Source organism: Tursiops truncatus, chromosome 15, assembly GCF_011762595.2.
Source record: "Tursiops truncatus isolate mTurTru1 chromosome 15, mTurTru1.mat.Y, whole genome shotgun sequence".
Lineage (NCBI taxonomy): Eukaryota > Metazoa > Chordata > Mammalia > Artiodactyla > Delphinidae > Tursiops > Tursiops truncatus.
In genome coordinates, this window is record NC_047048.1 from 20703159 (window position 1) to 20723201 (window position 20043).

General features: G+C 44.2%; 1 protein-coding gene across 4 annotated transcripts in view; it reads left to right on the forward strand.

The window, feature by feature from the left end:
• USP31 (ubiquitin specific peptidase 31) overlaps nt 1–12956 on the forward strand; it is a 75813-nt gene extending 62857 nt beyond the window's left edge. For 3 of the 4 annotated variants that reach the window (XM_019921870.3, XM_073792213.1, XM_019921872.3), the window contains 3 exons: nt 900–1058; nt 2623–2775; nt 4691–12956. In XM_019921870.3, the coding sequence (XP_019777429.1) occupies nt 900–1058; nt 2623–2775; nt 4691–6252 (1874 nt within the window). In that variant the 3' untranslated portion in view covers nt 6253–12956. The remainder of the gene's footprint in view (nt 1–899; nt 1059–2622; nt 2776–4690) is intronic. The other variant, XM_019921871.3, reaches the window with a different exon arrangement.
• The last annotated feature ends 7087 nt before the right edge of the window (nt 12957–20043 follow it).

Consider the following 20043-nt stretch of genomic DNA (forward strand, 5'->3'; position numbering starts at 1 on the left):
GAACGCTAAGCTGTGTCCTCGCTGGTACTTGAGTGCTCTTTATTTTTATCTCAGCTTAGAGTTTGGACTGGAGGGAAGGCCGCATGCATTCATGAGCTCCAGTGTTCTCAGTTTGCCAGGGGCCTTCCAGCAGGCATCATTTGTGCTACCTCTGAGGGAGGCAGGGTGGGATAAGGCTTTAAGCTTAGGGACTAGATAATCCTGTAATGAGCTGGCCCCTGCCCTTCACCAGCTGCATGACCTTGGGCAAGCTGGTTCATCTTTTCGAGCCTCTGTAAAATGGCAATGATAATAGAACAAATTTCATAGGATCAAATGAGATGCACATAATAAGTGCTAAACAAATGTTAGCTACTGCTCTCATTAATATCATCATTTCTAGTTCTGTTGTTTTCTGACTTTAAGAAACACTAAACTGTTACAACATGCTTGAAACAGGGTTTCTGCATACTGGTACAGTAACATTGTTGCTGGGTAATTCTGTATTGTGGGGACTGTCCCGCGCATGGTGGGACGTGTAGTGGCGCCCCTGGTCTCTACCCACTAGATTGCACTAGCATCCTACCCTCCCCACGCCCCCACCCCCAGTTGTGACAGTCAAAAATGTGTCCCCTGGGGCAAAATCATCTCTGGTTGAAATCCACTGGTTTAAAGAAGTATATTGTGTTTTCTAAAATTAAATAGAATTTCATCCCTTTGGAATAGTTTGGAATTTCTTGAAACATTTTGCCTGAGTGTGATTTAGAATTTGGATTTCTTACCTCTTTCTGTATTACTATCTGCAGCCTTAAAAAGTTCTTGAATTAATTATATGAGCCAAAGGCATGGTGTCTGTGGGTCAAGTGGAGTGGCCGTTGCGGCTGCCCTGGTGCTGATCGCTGGTGGGCTCTTTTTGGCAGCATACTGCAAGAACTCCGTGGACGGCCTCTGGTACTGCTTCGACGACAGTGACGTGCAGCAGCTGTCGGAAGACGAGGTCTGCACGCAGACGGCGTACATCCTCTTCTACCAGAGGCGGACAGCTATACCGTCATGGTCGGCCAACAGCTCGGTGGCAGGTAAGGCCACTCTACTCTTTGGGTGGTTTGTTTTGAGAGCAGAAAATTGTAGTTGATGGTCCAGAGAACTTCTCCAGGAGGTCTCATGATGCTGTTGGTTGGATCAGATTAATTCTCAGGTTTGCATTTAATCTGGAAACCAGAATGGTTGCAGTTAAAGGAAATGGGGGTGGAATGTGCCAGCAGCTGTGAACCAGGAGTTCCCGTGGAGGTGGAGTGGAGCCTGGCTCAAAGCACGCTCGTGGTGTTTACTTACGGAGTAAATAAACGAGTGAGGGAGCTAAGAAGCAGCGCAGCACACTGCTCTCAGAGTCGAGGGACTGGAAATAGAACTAAGACTTGGCTTTGCCACATTTTGGTCGGGTTATCTTCGAGCATGTCCCACCCAAGCCACATATGTGTCATCTGTAATATGGGTGTACTGATCCTACCTGCCTCATGGGGTCGTTGTGAGGCAAATGTGCATTAAATCCTTTTGTAAAGGGTAAAGCACCATTAGAAATCGTTCTTTTTTCCACTAAGGTTGGCCTATTCTGTTAGGGAAGGCTATAAAAATATTAGATGGCTTGGATTTAGTTTGACGGGATCTAGCCTGTTGTGCTTATTAGTAAATGCAGGAACCAGTACCCACGCGTGACGTCGGTGCAGCCACACACAATCCGAACAGGGGGGCGAATGCTTCCTAATGCAGAGTTGGAGTTTAGAGAATAGGACAGAGGATTGGGACATGGCAGTGTGTGATCCGTTATTAATCCCTGCTCCCCTTGAAGCGTGCGAGGGCTAAGTTGGAAGCTGCTAAAAGGAAGCATCGCTGAAGCAGAGTGAGCCCTGCTGGAGTCAAACCCCACCCAGTACAGCCGTCTGTCCGTAGCTGCTCTTAGTTCCCAGAAAATGGGAACTCCAGGGCTCTAGTGCCGCCCCTCAGTGCTTTCCAGAGTCTGAGATAGTCTCAGAAATGACACCCTCTTGAGATCTACTCTAGAAAGTCATGTGTCTTCATGTTCTCCATTTCAAGAGCAGTTTCTGTTGCTCCAGTATATATTTAAGGGCCTCCCTGGAACAGACAGGACACAATGGCACGTGGCCTTGTATGTGCATGCGTGTGTGTGTTTATATATTAATATTGTGAAAATGATTTAAAAATTCCACCACACAGGCCTAGAAGATAACAGTACACTGCTGCTTGCTTTTTTTCCCTCTGTGTCAGAAGTATTCCTGCAAGTGCTTAGAACAGTGCCTGGGGTGTAGTGCTTAATAAATGTTTGTAGAATAGATGAGTATATGCACGATTGTATCTGTTCCATTCTGTTGCCAGCACTAAGACTCGGACTTTGCGTTCCGAAGTAGCCATCCCTGTACTTGGATTTTATTACTGCAAACGTGTGTGAGCGTCTGTCCTTTTCATCCCAACAGGCGACGTTCGAGCGGGCACAGCGTGGGCCTGGGAGTTAGTGCTGACCTGGCGGTGAGGTCCCCCGCCGCCCGGGCAGCAGCCCTTGGTGAGGGCGTGTGTGGCACAGGCAGGATTCTGGCCTGACCTCGGCCCCCACTTCCTTTCCTGCAGGCTCCACAAGTTCCTCCTTGTGTGAACACTGGGTGAGCCGTCTCCCGGGGAGCAAGCAGGCCAGCGTGACCTCTGCAGCTTCCTCCAGACGCACCTCCCTAGCCTCGCTGTCTGAGTCTGTGGAGATGACTGGGGAAAGGAGTGAAGATGATGGTGGGTCTGGGTTTCGGTGACAGATTTCCAAAATGGCAACTCACGGACACAGCACGGGCTCCCTCATGTCGAGGAGCATTTTATATAACAGGGTCATTTGCTCTTCCTCTGTGACCTAGCACTTCTTCCTTCCACTCCGTTGTTTTCCACTTTGAAGGTCTCATGTGGAGGCTGGGGCTTTAACTCTGTACAGTAATGTCTGTTTTTTTTCAAAGCGCTGTTTGCAATCTTCAGAGCAGCTGTGAGGGGACTCAGCGCGGTTGTGGTTTGCCGAGGGCTGCCTGGTGTGCGGGGCCTGGCGTGGAGGCTCCTGACTCGCTCGGCTTCTCGCCTTCCCACCACGCTGTCCCCCCTGGAGGGTCTGTGGTGTGCCCCGTGGGTGCAGAGCACCTAGAACAAAAGCTGTTGCCTTTGCATCAAGGTAGTTTTTAGGAATTTTGAAGATAGTCACAGTATAAAAGCTTTGAAAATCTGATAAAAATTGAGCTCCAGTGTTCTGCCTTCAGCTGCCGCTTGAGTAGTGGCGGAACAGCCCTCGGTTCTCACAGGGACCCCAGGTGGTGTGGGGAGGGTCGGGCAGCCGGAGCCCTGAGAGCTGGGAGGAGCAGGGGAGAGTGAGCTCAGCTTCTATAACGAGGACAGTGACTCATCCCCCAGCAAGCCTCATTCTGTGGTCAGCAGTTCCATCATGTCCAGTAGCCACTCCTAGTGGCGCTCAGGAGGCTGGAAGAGGCAGGCCAGACGAGAGCTCTGTCGCAGCTCCAGCTCTACCCCTGCTTCTGGCTGTTGCTTCTTTTTTTGTAGAAAAAGAGTCTTGGACTGTAACTGTGAAGCTCCTGTCTGTAGTTCCTGACATTTTATGAAAAACTGACCAGTGAACCTTGGCTTGTTAATTATTTAGAGGTTATTTTCAACACAGCCTTTAAACCTAGAATTCACTGTTGTTTTAACAGTAAGCCTAGATATGGTTTGGCTCCGGTCTGTTTTTAAACGGTGTAGTTGGCGAAATCGATATCAGCACCATCATCGTGCAGTGGTGCTGGGTGGTGCCCACAGAACAGGGCCTATCAATTAGGATCTCATCCAGACAGAGTTTTATTAATACCACAGCTACAGCATCAAGTGTATGGAGAATTTAATTTAGAATATTTTCTGTGGAAGTTTTAAGTCACTTAAAATAGGAATATAGTGTTCTAATTATGAATGTTTTCCTTGGAGGCTTTCCACTGATTGCTTTCATAGTCAACGATTACAGGCCCGCCTACCTGTGGCATTGAGTTGGGGGGAAGGGGTTGCGGTTCTGGTGTTAGCCCTGTCTCTGTTTGTGTGATCTTGGGCAAGGACTGCACTGCTGTGGGCCCCAGTGTTCTTAATAGGATGAAGAAGCTGTAAATGAAGTAGCTCACATTTATTGAGCAGCTGTGCAGTGCGAGGTGCCTTGCTGGGCACAGGACTTTTAAGATTTTATTTAATTCTCATAGTAGCTCTGTGAGTTACAACAAGGGTCAGCAGACTATAGCCCACAGGCCAAATATGGCCCCTGCCTTTATTTGTGTAAAGAAAAAAAAAAAAGTTTTATTGGAACACAGCCACGCCCATTTGTTTGTGTTGCCTGCGGCTGCTTTCGCACTAGGGTGGCAGAGTTGAGCAGCTGGCCCACAAAGCCTAAAATATTTACTGTCTGGGCCTTTAGAGGAAAAGTCTGCTGACCCCTGATGTCGAGCAAGAAGGTGGTTTGCTGATCCCCAAGTTAGAATGCCCATATTTCAAGGTAAAGGAACTGGGCTCAGAAGAGTTAAAATCACATGACTGCTCCTTGACCCCAGACCCCTTGATTTCCTACCGTCTTAGATGGAGGTCCTAGTAAGGACATTTGGTAGGTTTAGCTTAACGACACTCTCTTTGCTGCATTCAGGAGGTTTCTCAACTCGACCGTTCGTGAGAAGCGTCCAGCGCCAGAGCTTGTCATCCAGATCTTCTGTCACCAGCCCCTTGGCCGTCAATGAAAATTGCATCAGACCTTCCTGGTCCCTGTCTGCTAAGCTGCAGATGCGTTCCAGTTCCCCTTCCCGCTTCTCAGGGGACTCTCCGATTCACACCTCCGCCTCTACCTTGGAGAAGATCGGGGAAGCAGTGGACGACAAGGTTTCCATCTCTTGCTTTGGTAGCTTGAGGAACCTGTCCAGCAGTTACCAGGACTCAAGCGATAGTCACAGTCGACGGGAGCACAAGGCTGTGGGTCGGGCCCCTCTGGCTGTCATGGAAGGTGTGTTCAAAGACGAGTCAGACACCCGCAAGTTGAACTCCAGTGTTGTAGACACACAGAGCAAAAGCTCAGTACAAGGGGATCCATTGCCCCCCATATCGGGTCCATTTGATAACAATAACCAGATTGCTTATGTGGATCAGAGCGATTCTGTAGACAGCTCTCCAGTCAAAGAGGTGAAACCTCCAAGCCAGCTGGACTCCCTCGCAAAGAAATCGGAGAGCACAGCCAGCGGGTCCCCCGGCTCCAGAGGCGCTCCTGAGCCAGACAGAAGCTTGCGGAAGGGGAGAGCGGTCTTGGCCAGCCAGGAATCATCTCTTTCCAGTACATCCCCTTCTTCTCCTGTTCCTGTAAAAGTTTCTGTAAAGCCCTCCCGCTCCCGAAGCAAAGCCGATTCTTCTTCCAGGGCCAGTGGACGGCATTCCTCCCCTGCCCGCCAAAAGGAGTCCTCCCCCAAGTCCCAGGACTCCGTGTCATCTCCTTTGCTCCAGAAGCAGAAGTCAGCTTCTTCCCTCACTGACAGTGCTTCCTCCTCATCCGCCAAAAAAGCCTCAGGCCCTGCCCCGAGGGGCCCCTTCCCTCCTGGGAAGAGCAGGACTTCAGACAGGAGCTCAAGCAGAGAGGGCTCCAGACAGAGCCTGGTTTCCGACAGAGCCAGCGTCACCTCCAGCCCCAAACCCAGTTCGCCTCGCGTGAGCCAGGCCAGAGCCGGGGACGGCAGGGGGGACGGAAAGCACGTCCGCAGCTCCTCCATGGCCAGCCTGCGCTCCCCCAGCATGAACATGAAGGCCGGTCTGAAGAGGGACAGCAAGTCGGAGGACAAGGGGCTGTCCTTCTTCAAGTCAGCCTTGAGACAGAAGGAAACCCGGCGGTCGACGGATCTTGGCAAGACAACCTTGTTGTCCAAGAAGGTGGGCGGGAGCTCAGTCAAGTCCGTCTCTAAGAGTGCAGTGGATGACAAGGCAGAGAAAGGCTCCCAGGCGCTAGGCTCCCAGCAGCCAAATGTGAATGCAGTTGGAAAAGAGCAGCTTGCCTCCAAGGACCCTGCTTCTGCTAAACATTCCCTGCTGTCCGCTCGCAAATCCAAGTCTTCCCAGCTAGATTCTGGAGTGCCCTCGTCTCCTGGTTGCAGGCAGTCTGCTGAGAAATCCTCAAAAAAGTTACCTTCTAGCATGCAAACCAATGCACGGCCTTCTCAAAAACCTCAGTGATATTTCTGCAATCCAAGTGTTTTATCTGTAAAGATGTTAATTTATTTAGAACCCCTTCCCTCCCACCAAAGCCCTCTATGCTTTTGTTTTGTATTTTTTTGGTCACGTGCCTGACGTACGTGTGTGTGTGTGTGTGTGTGTGTGTGTGTGTGTGTGTGTGTGTGTGTAGAATTCAATTGCAAATTGTTAAAAGCATCGCCTTATTCTGCCATTGAACCAAATAACAGCCATAGGCAAAGCATTGATACCCAGTTAACTGGAATAATTGCAGACCATACCCTGGACGGTCCCTTTAGCAACTGTACATATTTCTTTCTAGAGAACTCTAATGACTTTCGTTGGACACTAGGGAATTGAAACCTGTGACCCAGTTAAGCTGTCGTTAGCGTGCTCTGTAGAAGGATGAATTATTTGACTTGGGTTTCATCTGAGCGAAATTTGTCCTCACCGCGTGCGGATTGTCGTGTGGCACCGGAAGCTCTAAAAACTGTGACACTAACAGTGAAACAAACCGAGGGAAGACTGTCGCTTTCTGCACTTTGGCCCCATCTACCAGTCTTTGTAAAGGGCAATATTTTAACACTAATGTTTCTCAGGTATATACTCAGCTAGTCTAGGATGGGTGCGCACATCAGTGAAAGGATCGAAGAAGAAGGTGGCCTGTGGGTGGCTGTCATTTCTCCTACTGCCACAGATAGAAGTTTTTAGAGGTAGAAATGAAGTCCTTCACCACCTTCATATCTGCAAAGATGTCTGTACCATAAGCTGTCTTGACCCTTGGGGTATGTCCTAAGAGGTGGCAAACTGGATAGCTGGAAAGCCAGTCGCTAGTAGTTAAATTCTTTTTTTTCCTTGTCAATTTGCGAGCTAAGGTCATTGGGATTTTGAAGTGTAGTAGAGCAGTTAATACCTTTGAAAGAATCCTGGAGAAAAAAAATGGATTCTAAACTGGATGCATAAATCTGCCATTTTCCTTCTCTGGTGTTGCTTTTTTCCACGTTAGAAGTTGAAAGCTCCACGCTGCACCATGTGTGCATGCCTTTGTTTCCTCATCTTGTAATTTGGAGAGGAAAGAAGTTGCCTAATGCCAGCAGTTAGTGATGGTATGTTAGAACGATGTGTGACAAAGTGTTATATGCACACTTCTGGTCCTGCCTGTCAGTCTTAGTTGTGACTGTTTTTCAGGAACTCATTTATTTCTTCTTTGTGCTGAAGATTTAATCTCTTACCCAGAAACTCACAAGCAGGATGGAGCATGTTCCATCTGGCATTGTCAGTGCAAGTTGCATTTCTTGTTTAGCAAAAAAAGGGAACCTCACAGATATCCAAAGATAAGCAAAATTATATATATATATATATATATATATATATATATATAAAATTTCAGGCTTTTAGGAGGTATTCTGGAATTTTGTGCTTTTTTTTTTCTTTTTCACTTTTTTTAAATGTCAAGAGAGTCATAGTTCCAATTCTCTTTGAATAGCATTTGTCACTTTGCCATGACATATAGCATGCTAAGTTTATATGCTTTTACATATTAACTTTTTTTTAAGTCATGGACTCTTCAGGTTCTTCCTGAACTCTGTGCACAGATCCATTTATAATCTCCCTTTTCAGTATTGCTCTGTGTGAAGTGACTATAACACATATTACATACATAGCTATGAATTCTGCACTGCCCTGTCTTTTTCTTTCTTTCTTTTCTATGAATACCTCTTGGGAAATGTTTCCAGTAAGTTACTTAACTTTATTTTGCTGCTAATTTGAGCATTAGCAGGTAACTTGCAGGTCTGGAGGCCATTTATGTTGAGGGTCGCTGGAATTTTAGACCCTTGCAGTGTTTTAAGACCTACACGTTCAGCCTTGTGAGAGTTACACTAGTGCTCCATGAAATTCACTTACTGTGAGCCTGTCGCCCATTGCACTCGATCCTGACTCACCACTTTGCTTGGTGTCGTCGTTTCACCGTACAGACGTCTGGTTTCCCAAAGCAGCCTTACTCTCCCCTGCTGGGCTGTGACTGCCTTCGATCTTGTTGTTGCGTCCAACGGCACATTGACAGCCTGATCCATGTATAGCCACTTCGAGTTTTCCTGTATCACTTTTATTTCCTAAAAAGATGCACCAAATGTGGGGTTGTCAATATCCGGAATTGAGTGTTTGTCTGACTCTCTCATCTTTCTTTAATAGGTAAATCTCGTTTGAAATCTCCTATCTGAAGCTCTGAAACAGTCTTAGAATCATAGTTTGACTACACAGAGTGTTTTAATAACACTTTTTTGGGGGCTGTAAACAGTTAAGCATTAATTAGAATCTAGTTTAATTTTCACAGTGGTAAGTATTTTTACTCTTTGAGTCCTCCAGGAATGGATTTTCTGTTATGTCTAGTGTCTTTAAGAGAAAAAACACAACAACTCTACGAACTCCATTAAATTTCCATGGGATCTAGAAATAAATTTTCCGTATCTATAAACTTATGTCTATGGAGTTTAGTTCTTGTTTCAGATTTAAATGGGAAAAAAATCAGGAAATATTATGGCACTGTTTAGGCATCTTTAGGCTATTATATTTCTGTGCTTGGTAAACAATGAAAACTTCATTCTTAATTATTAGGTTGCAACCTTTAAGCCACAGAAAAGGATATTTTGCCCCAAAGTTTGGAGGTGCTCTTTGTGGTGTGAAGTATCCTATGGGAAAATTATGACTTGGTTCAGTTCAGTTCTTTGGTAGAGTTAGTGACTTGGTGTTTTGTTTTTTCTTTTCCCAGTGATGTTTGGTACAATGAGCTTGTATGTGTTTTGGGGTTAAAAATCACCTGCTGAGGATGGTAGACCTGGGTTCCTGGTTGACAACCAGGTGGGCCTGATTAGTCATTTCCTGGTAGGCACAAAATAATCACTAACAGTAGCGTTGCATCTGTAATGTTTGTTTGCTTTTAAAAAACTTTATTCTTGATTTCTTTTCCCATAAACATCGAGTGCACTGAGTCTGTATCATTCCGTAGGACAGCCCTACACCTTGCCTTTGTAATCCCTTATATAATGTGGAAACACAAAGAAACTGTTAAGCTCATATCATCTCAAGACCGTCTCCCACCTTTTTCGTGTTTTCTTATCCTAAAAGCAGCCTAACTGAAAGTAAGTACTGCTCCTCTGGACCAATAGAGATGTGGGAGTATTTGTGACATGCTAAAATATTGTTAACGTCTGTGAGGCTGCTCTGACCTCTTCTGTAATCATTCTTTCGTCATTCATTCATTCATTTATTCATTCTGCAAACATTCGTTGAGGGCCTGCTTTGCTTGTAAAGGCAAGCTGAGAGCTTCGAGAGTTTGCTGTAGCTGAGGAGCCCTGGGAGCACAGCTGATGAACCAGGGGATGCCAGTGATGTCCTAGATGGAGCGACAGTCCTCCCGACAGAAAGATCCAGTGGATCCTGGTGGTCAGCTGAGCCTGTGGGCCTCGAGAGCAAGTCTGTTCTGTTCTGGAAACCAAAAGTGGCCTTCTTCATCTTTGGAGACATTTTATTGTCACGTCCTCTTTTTCAGACTGTGCTGTCTCTACTACTTAGGGATGTGGAAACCCATGACAGAGTCAGTTTTCATTAGAATTCGGTCGTCCGCATTTGTATGAGCTGGATGTGGGGATTTTGGAGGGTGGGTGGGGAGAGAAATTGTCATCCCTCTAAAGTACCTGTCATGAAAAAACAGGAGCAGAACGTGAAGGAAACAGGTGGCAGCCTTTAGGAAAAAAGGAACAGAGAAGAGCTGTGAACAAAGCTCATTTTTTTCAAATAAACATGCTTTAAAAAGTAGATTGACATCCGACGTTAAATTTCATTCTGACAAATTACCGAACAGCTGAAGATACTGTTTCCTGTGTAGGTTATAATAATTATTGGATGCAAAGATAATTAGTGTTTCCGGGTTGGATTTTTGAGATAGTATGCAAACCATAAGCACAGTTTCAATAAAACGTGTTCTGTGAGGTGTGTTGAACTTCGTATTATTTGGAATTGAGAAGAGCAAAACTTGCTGACAAACCAGTGCCTATATCATAAACGTAAACATAAACACAGAAAATAGCTGTTACTGTACAGGCTGTCTGTCTGCAATTTCACAAAGGGTATGTTGTTGCTAAACCTGACTACATATTTTGGGGGGGAATCCCGTGCTTTTATTTAAATGAACACTCAGTCTCATACTGCCTTTTGATCAACTCCCAAAGTGTTTTTTGCAGCTGCATTTTAAGCATGACCAATCATTTTTCCCCCAAATAATGAAAATAATTTTGCATGGCCTCCATCTAACCCAGAAAGCATGCTCTTACTGCCTATGCAAGCAACTAATAAAAAAATACAGACTATTTAACACTCAACATAAGTTTAAAAAAAAAAAACCCCACACAACACAATTCTTAGATTATGGAGCTCTATTTTTGAATTTGTAATTTTTAAAATGTGGCTTAATCAGTATCAAAGAACATGAATGTGATATCTTGCTTTGCACGTGTTTCTCTTTGCCGGTTTTTCTTTTTTTTTTTTTTTTGATCATTGGCAAAATTGTATGTAAAATAAGTATTGTGCAAGCAGGAGTGGAAATGGGTATGTTGAACACTCATTGGTTTATATACCGTATTTAGCCTGAAGACTTTCCTGAAGTATTTTGTTCTAAAAATAACCTGCCATTTTCTATAGATCTTAATTTTTTATATCTTCTAGGGTTCCATTGTGGTCACAAGGGAAGAATGTGGCTTCTAAAACTGCTAACAATTTTAAAACACTTTTGTAGAGACTTGAGCTGTTCTGGAAAGCTTTGGAGCTTCCCAGCTGCTGGTCACAGTGAGACTAAGCTGTGGAGTTTACAGTAGCATTGACAGTGGGGTAGGTTCTAGAGCCATCTCACATTCGTCTAAGACCCGTGTTTCCCAATCTGGGGGAGAAGGGAGATCCGTAGCAGACTGGGGAGGCTTTTTCAAATCTCCCACGCGTGCTCTCCCCAGGATTCTGTCAAGCCTCTTCGGAATGACTCGTCTGAGATTCTGATAGCCAGTGTTCGCTAGACTCTTCTAGGGAACTTTTAAAAATGCCTGGGTCCCACTCCCAAGCTTTTGATATACTTAGTGTAGGGGCAGGTCCCAGGAGTTACCATATTTATATTGAAAGCTCCGAGATATTTCTAATTTGCAGTCAGAATTGAGAACCACTGTGATACACCCTTCCTTTGCTGAGAACTATGGCGAGAATCACTGCCGTATGAAGTACTCAGGAGTGACTCAGACTTCTCTGTTGCTTTGGAGAGAAAAGAAAAAAAAAGAGATTGAGAGCTACTGATCAACCTCCTGTGTGAAATCAGGGGGGCCTTTCTGATGTGAGGAGCTTGGAGCTTTGTGTGTGCCTCAGCACTGGCCGTCTGGTGGGAACCGGTGGTCCTTAGTTTGCTGAAGCAGGCAGAGTGCCCCATGGGTTTGCCTCCTTCCCAGAGCCCTTCCCCCGGATGCCACAGCAGGGCCAGACCCTTGGGGGAGCAGGGCGGTCACTCTGAGTTAGAAAATGCTGAAGTAAAGCCTTCAATGGCTTTGAAAAACCTGCCCCTGATTTTGATAGACCGATTGTCACCTTGTAGTAATTATAGTAGCAAACCCTAGGCTGCTGCCCAATTTCCTATTTAGCTCACTCTCTACTATCCAGAATGTAGTTTCAGGAATTTTTTTTTTTTTTAGTTTAAAAATGAATGTGAAGCATTTTATTTGGGGTCTTTTTTCAGGTAACCCTCGGTATTTTTTCATGTAATTAAAAAAATCAAATAATATTCATCCAAAAATTTGGCAGTACATGTTACCTGTGGAGGCAAATGAAATTTAATTTTAATCTGTGGTGAGCTGAATGCACTACAACATCTTCAAAATAAGCTGCTGTGCTTCTCAGGTGGTTCCTTCCTGTTGAGCATGTTGCTGCCTACAAAAAAAAGAATTTACCTGGTGTTTTCAACATTTCAAGGAATAATATATAAATAAAAATCTAGTTGGAAATGCTCCTTTAGAAGGGCCGCCTGGAGCAGTGATACCTGTTGTAATGGTGAAAACGCAATATGAAATTTCCTAGGTGCTATTCTAAACGGTGAGGTGTTATTATACCAAATGGGGAAGGCAGTGTTTCTGAAGCTGAAGTTCTCTTTGTAGGCCTTTTAAATATGCATTTATGTTCCCTATAGTTTTGCTCACCAACTGTGCCTCTCACCACTGGTTAAAATTGAATTCAAGCCCCATTACAAAAATAGTTTCTTGATTGAACTCTTAAGTTTTTACACTGGAATTTCTATAGTTGTCTTAAAAGCTGCATGTCATATCACTGTATACAAAATGCTTTGGTGGTGTTCATGCACCATTCATAGTGATTTGTGTATAATTTTCTTTAGTTGTACAGTAATATGGAAGGCAAGATGTCTTTCCTTGAGGCTGGAAACGAAGTGTATCATACATTTTAAATTATTTTAGAACAAGTGCATGGATGTGTCACTGACTTCTGTTATTTATTTGTATGTTTTATTATTCAAAGTGTATGCACTTTTAAGAAGCAGAATTTATATTTTTATGTTTAAAACGTTTTATTTCTGGAACAGCAGTTGATTATATAGTATACAGTTGGAATTAAGAGAAAAGTGGAAAATGTAACAAAATATAATAAATTTATTACATGATGCCCTCTTCAAGCCATATTCCTCTTTCTCCCCCTTGCCAACCTCTGTATTTTTGGTGTTGATTAACCTTGGAAATTAAGCAGATACTTGTACTACACTGATGAATACAAAATGCTTTAAAATTGTAGTGTTAAGTGAAAACAAGTTACAGAAGGATACATACAGATACTCTGTAAGTAAAATTTTAAAGCAAAAAATCACATCCGTGCTTATTTAATTTTCACAACCAAGGATTAATATAGCCATTTTCTCCAAGATGCAATTTGTCCTGGGCCATGGAACTGGACAAGAACTCACATTCTAACTCAATTCCAATGGGCTTTGTATTATTCCCCTCTTCTACCAAACTTTTATGATGGGAGGAAATAGTATAAAAGGAACCGTTCTTTTCTGGGCCCTCTGTTGCCCCTGATATCTTCGTTTTCAACCATCCTGTTCTGATAAAAATTTCCAGGTGGCAAAAATTTACCACCTTTCAGGACAGGAATCCCTATTGAGGGTGTCACATCACTTATGACCACTTGGGGGCACTAGAGATCACCATTATCAAAGGTATTTTAGAAGAAGTCCAGCCTCCGAGTTCTTAGCCTCTGTGGAAGTGCTTATTAAATACGAGTTGAGGAGCCTTAAAAGTGAGCATGGGTTTCAGTTTTGATAAGTACCACCAGCCATCATTTTTCCTAAAAATTGAATACAGATCACAGGACAGATCTTATTTTCCTACAGCACAGTGTTACGGTTTAGGGTTGGGGCAGGGAGGCTGTTCTGAACCAAGGATGAGTGTGAACCATATGCATAAAACCCGAGGTACAGCACTATATACCTCTCTAGTTTTAAGTAGTAAAACTGTGCTTCATATTGTGTTCAAGAAGGTAACTGTGTAGTACGCTGATCATTCGAGAGGCGTCATTTATGTCTGAAAGTGTTCACGTGCCGTAAAATACATAGATTCAATCTTTAGGCAGGTATTGAAGGATCACTCTGTCTCCTTAGAGTTTGGAAGATTATTTTCAAATACTTGAACAAGCAGTATCTCCCTGCACACGTTTCCCTCTGTCGGTCTTCCTGGAAGAAGCAAAGGCCTGAAAAAGCCCCTTGCCCTGGGTCCTGCGAGTCATTCCAGGCCACTGTCACTCCACAGGGTGTGACTTGAAGCCTGTTGCCGCCCCTTTGCCCTCCAACCCCCAGGATCCTCTCTGTCTTTCCCGGGATCCTCTCTGTCTTTCCCAGGATCCTCTTTGTCTTTCCCAGGTGGCTCCTGGATTCTCCCAGGTGGATGTTGCGGTGTTTCATTTTGTGGCTCTGTCCTGTGTCTCAGGCGTCTCCACAGGGGTCATCCGGTAGAGGTCCCCTCTCTCTTCCTCTTGTAGAACCCTCTGGAATTCAGTCTTGACTTGGCCTGGCCTTAGCCATGTTTCTCACCCCCTGCCAACATTTGCCACACGGAGGACCAGGGCTCTCCTCTCCCAGAGGGATAGGTTTTTGCATGATGCCGCGTAACCCATCAGCCTTGCACCCTGTTTCTCAGAGCGTGCAGGGGTGTGACATTAATTTGATTTGCTGTTTGGATTTATAACAACTCAGTTTTTCTTCAAGAAAGTGGGAAGACAATGTGAGCGAAACCAGTGTTAGAATCGGGCCTCCCTGACGCTGGCAGGCTCCCCTTCTGTACCTTTCCTTTGTTTAGGAAGATTTCATGGAGGCCCACAGTGTACAGATCCTGTCCCCAAGACATAGGGACGCAGCGTCAGATTCCTTCGGAGAGCGGGGAAGGGAAGGCGCAGGGTGGAGAATGGCGCGGTGTGGCCCAAGGATGGTCAGCGCCGGCCTCAGGGTTCCAAATCCATAGAAGGTTGTGTTGGGGAAGGTGCCCCTTTAACTGTCTTATTCAGAATTAAAGTCCAAGTTTCTTCGTTTAGCAGTGCCTCCTGTCTGGAGATAGGACCATGCTCCGCAGGGCTCGCTGTCTAGTCAGGGGTCAGGTTGGTTGGTAGATAATGAGGATTTCAGTGTGTGCTGCCCATGCCTTTCACTCACTGCTCCTCCCTCGAGGCATCTCCCACCCCACCGGCAGCCACTTCCAGCTGTTCTACTCAGAAACCTTGTCTCTGAGATGCCCCATGGCTCATTCCCTTCTCTCTCCTGTACCTTTGCTCGGATGTCAGCGTCTCAGGCCTCCCCTGGCCACCTTTTAAAAAAACACTGCAGCCAGCTTCACATTCTCTCCCTCCTCCCTACTTCATTTTCTTCATATCACTTAGTACCAACAGCCACAGCATCTATACAATATATATGCACTGTATACCACACACCTATGGTGTATATGCTCACAGGAGGGCAGGGCTGTCTGTTCAGCGTGCTGCTCTCTTCCCACCACCTAGGAGAGTGCCAGGCCCACGGTAGTTACTAAGTAAATGTTTACTAACTGGATTAATGGATTTGCTTGGGTAATCCACTTAACCTTTCTGCCTTCCTATCTAGAAGATAAAGAATGATGGTACTTGCATCTTGGAGTTGTGAGGGTTAAATGGGAATGATTCCTGTAAAGCATTCAGCACAGTGTGTGGCACAGAGAAAGGGCTTAGGGGATGGGGGGGGGGCTGACCCTGACCTTCCTGGGAGCTCTACAGAGGAGGGGGCATTGGAGCATGACTCATACATTCCAGGCTGGGGAAACTGCTTGTACTTTCTGGAAACCTCAGGAGTCCAATCTTCCTGGAACGTAGGGCAGGAAGGCAGGACTTGGTGGATGAAGGGAGAGGGAGGTTGGCAGAGGCTTCATCTGGAAGGACCTTTTTTGACCATACACATTTGTCCTGAGGTAAATGAGAATCCAGGAAGAGATTTTAATTTGGGAGAGAGATGAGATCCAGCTTGTGACGTAGCATGGTCACCATGGCAACGATGTGGCACCAGTGAGCCCTGTTAGGAACTTGTTGCAGGAATCTGGGTAGAGCCCGGTGGAAGGGCTGACCTAAAGCAGTGTTAGGTGGACAGAGGCCCTGAGGGCAGGCTGCTAGGTTCGAATCCTGGTACCATGACTTCCTAGCCGGGCAACCTTGGACAGGTTACTTAACTCCCCTGTGCCTCAAATTCTTCACCTGTTCCGTGTGTCTAATGGTATCTATATGATCGTTGGGAGGCTTAATTGGGGTGCTTGGTTTATTTACATTTTATATAATCACTAATGTATTTAGTTTCATCTATAATACTATCTCACTGTTTCTTTAATATTTATCCCACCTGTTTTATATTTCCTTTTCTCTTCTTTCTTTTAGATCAGTCGTTTTTTTAAATTCCAGTTTTTCACCTCTGTCTGTTATTCATTCTTTTCCTCCTCTTTCAGTGGTTATCCTTGTGGTCTCAACATGCATTCTTGATTTATAGGAGTCTAAGAAAAACTAGTAATTTTTACCCCTTCAGAGTCTTAGAACACTTTAATTCCATTTTACCCTTTCTGCCATTTGCCGTTTGTTGTGTATTCGAATTCTATGTGTATTTAACACACATATACAGTCAGCCCTCCCTATCTGCAGGTTCCATATCCCAGTTGGTTGAATCCACGTATGCAGAATCCGTGGATATGGAGGCCAGCTGTACTACGCCATCCTTGGACTCGAGCATCCTTGGATTTGGGTCTTCACGGGGTGTGGGAGGTCCTGGAACCAGTCTCCCATGATACTGAGGGATGACTGTATATATAACTCATGTAACTAACATTATTATTATTAATGTTAGATGTCATAACTAAATTATTATTATTAATGTTAGAAGTCAATATTCATATGGAGTTTTTTACTTTTTTACAAGATATTTACTTTCCATTGCTCTGCATTCCTTCCTGCATTTCAGTATTTCTTCTGTGATCATTTTCCTTCTTCCTGAAGAATTCCCTTTAGTGTTTCTTTTTCAAGCCCGTGCTAATGATGCATTCTCTTAGTTTTTAGGTGATTGGAAATGTCTTTATTTTGCCTTTGAAGGGTATTTTCACTGGGAATAGAATTCTAGGTTGCAAGTTATTTTCTTTCATTTTCATTCCATGGTCTTTTGCTTTTTATTATTTCTGTTGATAAGTCAGTTCCTTTGAAGGTGTTTTATTTTTTCTAAATGCTTTGAAGATGCCTCTCTTTGTTTTTCATCAGTTTCATTATGATGGGCCTAGTGTGGGGTTATTGTTTTGTTTGTTTCTATCCTGCACTTCATGAATCAGTCTTGGCAAAGTTTTCAGCCATTAACTCTTTAAATATTGCTTCTGATCCATTTTTCCATCCCCTTCTAGGGCTCAGTAAGTAGCATCACCATCCACTCTAGTCGCTCAGTCCAGAAGCCAGGGATCCATCCTTGACGCTGCTTTGCCTCTCAGCCCCCATCCTTACATCTAATCCATTTGCAAGCCCTGTCCAAGCCTACTTCCCCAATTATGTCCTGCCCACTTTTCTTTCTTTCCACTGATGACACCTGAGTCAAGTCCAAGGCTCTGTAGTATCTTGACTGGGCTTCTGCATCAGCCTCTTAAATAAATCTGCCCACTTCTCCAACCCCATCTTATGTCGCTCTCCTTCACTGCAGGCACAGAAGCCTCCTGAGTGTCTTGACCACAGGGCCTTGCGCTTGCTGTTTCCTCTGCCCGGAATGCTCTTCCCCTGCATGTTCATGTGGCAAGTCCTTTCTCATCTCAAATGGAACCCCAGGACGTCCTCTCTGGACCCCCGTATCCAGAGTCGTTGCCCAGCTCTGCAGTCACTTTTTGTTGTTGTTGTTTATTGGAGTATACATCTTTATTGGAGTATAATTGCTTTACCATGTTGTGTTAGTTTCTGCTGTATAACAAAGTGAATCAGCTATATGTATACATATATCCCCATATCCCCTCCCTCTTGCGTCTCCCTCCCACCCTCCCTATCCCACCCCTCTAGGTGGTCACAAAGCACTGAGCTGATCTCCCTGTGCCATGCGGCTGCTTCCCACTAGCTATCTATTTTACATTTGGTAGTGTATCTATGTCCATGCCACTCTCTCACTTTGTCCTGGCTTACCCTTCCCCCTCCCCGTGTCCTCAGGTCCATTCTCTACATCTGCATCTTTTTTTTTTCAAAGATTTTTTTTTTTTTTTTGGCTGTGTTGGGTCCTCGTTGCTGTGGGCGGGCTTTCTCCAGTTGCAGTGATTGGGGGCTACTCCTTATTGCGGTGCGTGGGCTTCTCATTGCAGTGGCCTCCCCCGTTGCAGAGCACGGGCTCTAGGCACGCGGGCTTCAGTAGTTGTGGCACGCAGGCTTCAGTAGTTGTGGCTCGCGGGCTGTAGAGCACAGGCCCAGTAGTTGTGGTACATGGGCTTAGTTGCTCTGCAACATGTGGGATCTTCCTAGACCCGGGCTCGAACCCGTGTCCCCTGCACTGGCAGGCGGACTCTTAAACCACTGCACCACCAGGGAAGCCCTCTACGTCTGCATCTTTATTCCTGTCCTGCCCCTAGGTTCTTCAGAACCATTTTTTTTTTTTTTTAGATTCCATATATATGTGTTAACACACGGTATTTGTTTTTCTCTTTCTGACTTACTTCACTCTGTATGACAGTCTTTAGGTCCATCCACCTCACTACAAATAACTCAATTTCATTTCTTTTTATGGCTGAGTAATATTCCATTGTATATATGTGCCACGTCTTCTTTATCTGTTCATCTGTTGATGGACACTTAGGTTGCTTCTCTGTCCTGGCTATTGTAAATAGAGCTCTGCAGTCATTATTTATTTCATTTCCCTATTGTATTTTCATAACACTCCTCAGTCTCTGAAATTCTTTTCTTTTAAAAATTTTTATTGGAGTATAGTTGACTTACAATGTTGTGTTAGTTTCAGGTGTACAGCAAAGTGATTCAGTTATACATGTACATATATCCACTCTTTTTTAGATTCTTTTCCCATATAGGCCATTACAGAGTGTTGAGTGGAATTCCCTGTGCTATATAGTAGGTCCTTATTAGTTATCTATTTTATATATAGTAGTGTGTATGTGTCAATCCCCATCTCCCAATTTATCCCTCCCCCTCCTTACCCCCTAAAAAGAATGAAATAATGTCACTTGCAGCAATCAGGGATGCACCTAGATATTGTCATACTGAGTGAAGTAAGTCAGAGAAAGATAAATATCATAGGATATTGCTTATATGTGGAATCTAAAAAATAGTACAAATGAACTTATTCACAAAACAGAAATAGTCACAGATATATAAAACAAACCTATGAAACTCTATTTATTCACTAGCACTAGTTTATCATGAGTCTGCCCCATCAAAACATAGTTACCATGAGATCAGAGTCTTTGTCTGTCTTTGCTCTGTTACTTAAGTCATTTTGGGTGTTCTCAGCTCTAAGGAACAAAATGTCCAAAGTAGGCTCCACTATTTCAGTGTTATACATATGTATACTGAGGTGCAGAGAGAGAAAATAACTTACCTAAAAATCACACCAGTCATTAGTGGTACATCTTGGATATGAACCTAGGCCTGCTACTTCAAAACCTGTGTTTTTTTACATTATTACTCCAATACCCTACACTATATTAAATAAGGGAATTTAATAATTAACATATTCAACTGCATTTAGTAATGCAGTTACTAGAAGGGGAATCCTTCTACACTGTATAAAGTCCTGTTTTGTGTGTAATCTCTGAGTAATTTTTTACTACAGCAAATTCAGGAATTAAGGAAATTGCTACTTTTTGGAAACAGAATTTAGGAGAGTGTCCTTGGCTTAATTTTTTGAAACTTAAAAAAAATAATTTTATACTTATAGAAAAGTTGCAAAACTAGTTCAGAGGATTACCATGTACTCTGCTCAGCTGCCCCTAATGTCAGCATACTGCAGGACCATAATACTGATTAAAACTCAACATTGGTATAATACTATAAACTACAGAGTTTATCTGGATTTTACCAGTTTGTGCACTAATGTCTTTTTTTCTGTTCCAGAAACCAACCCCAGATCCCACGTTACATTTAAGTGACATGTCTCCTTAGGTCCTCCAAATTGACAGCCCCTCCCTCTTTTATGAACTTGACAGTGTTGAAGAGTATGAACCAGTTATTATGTAGAAT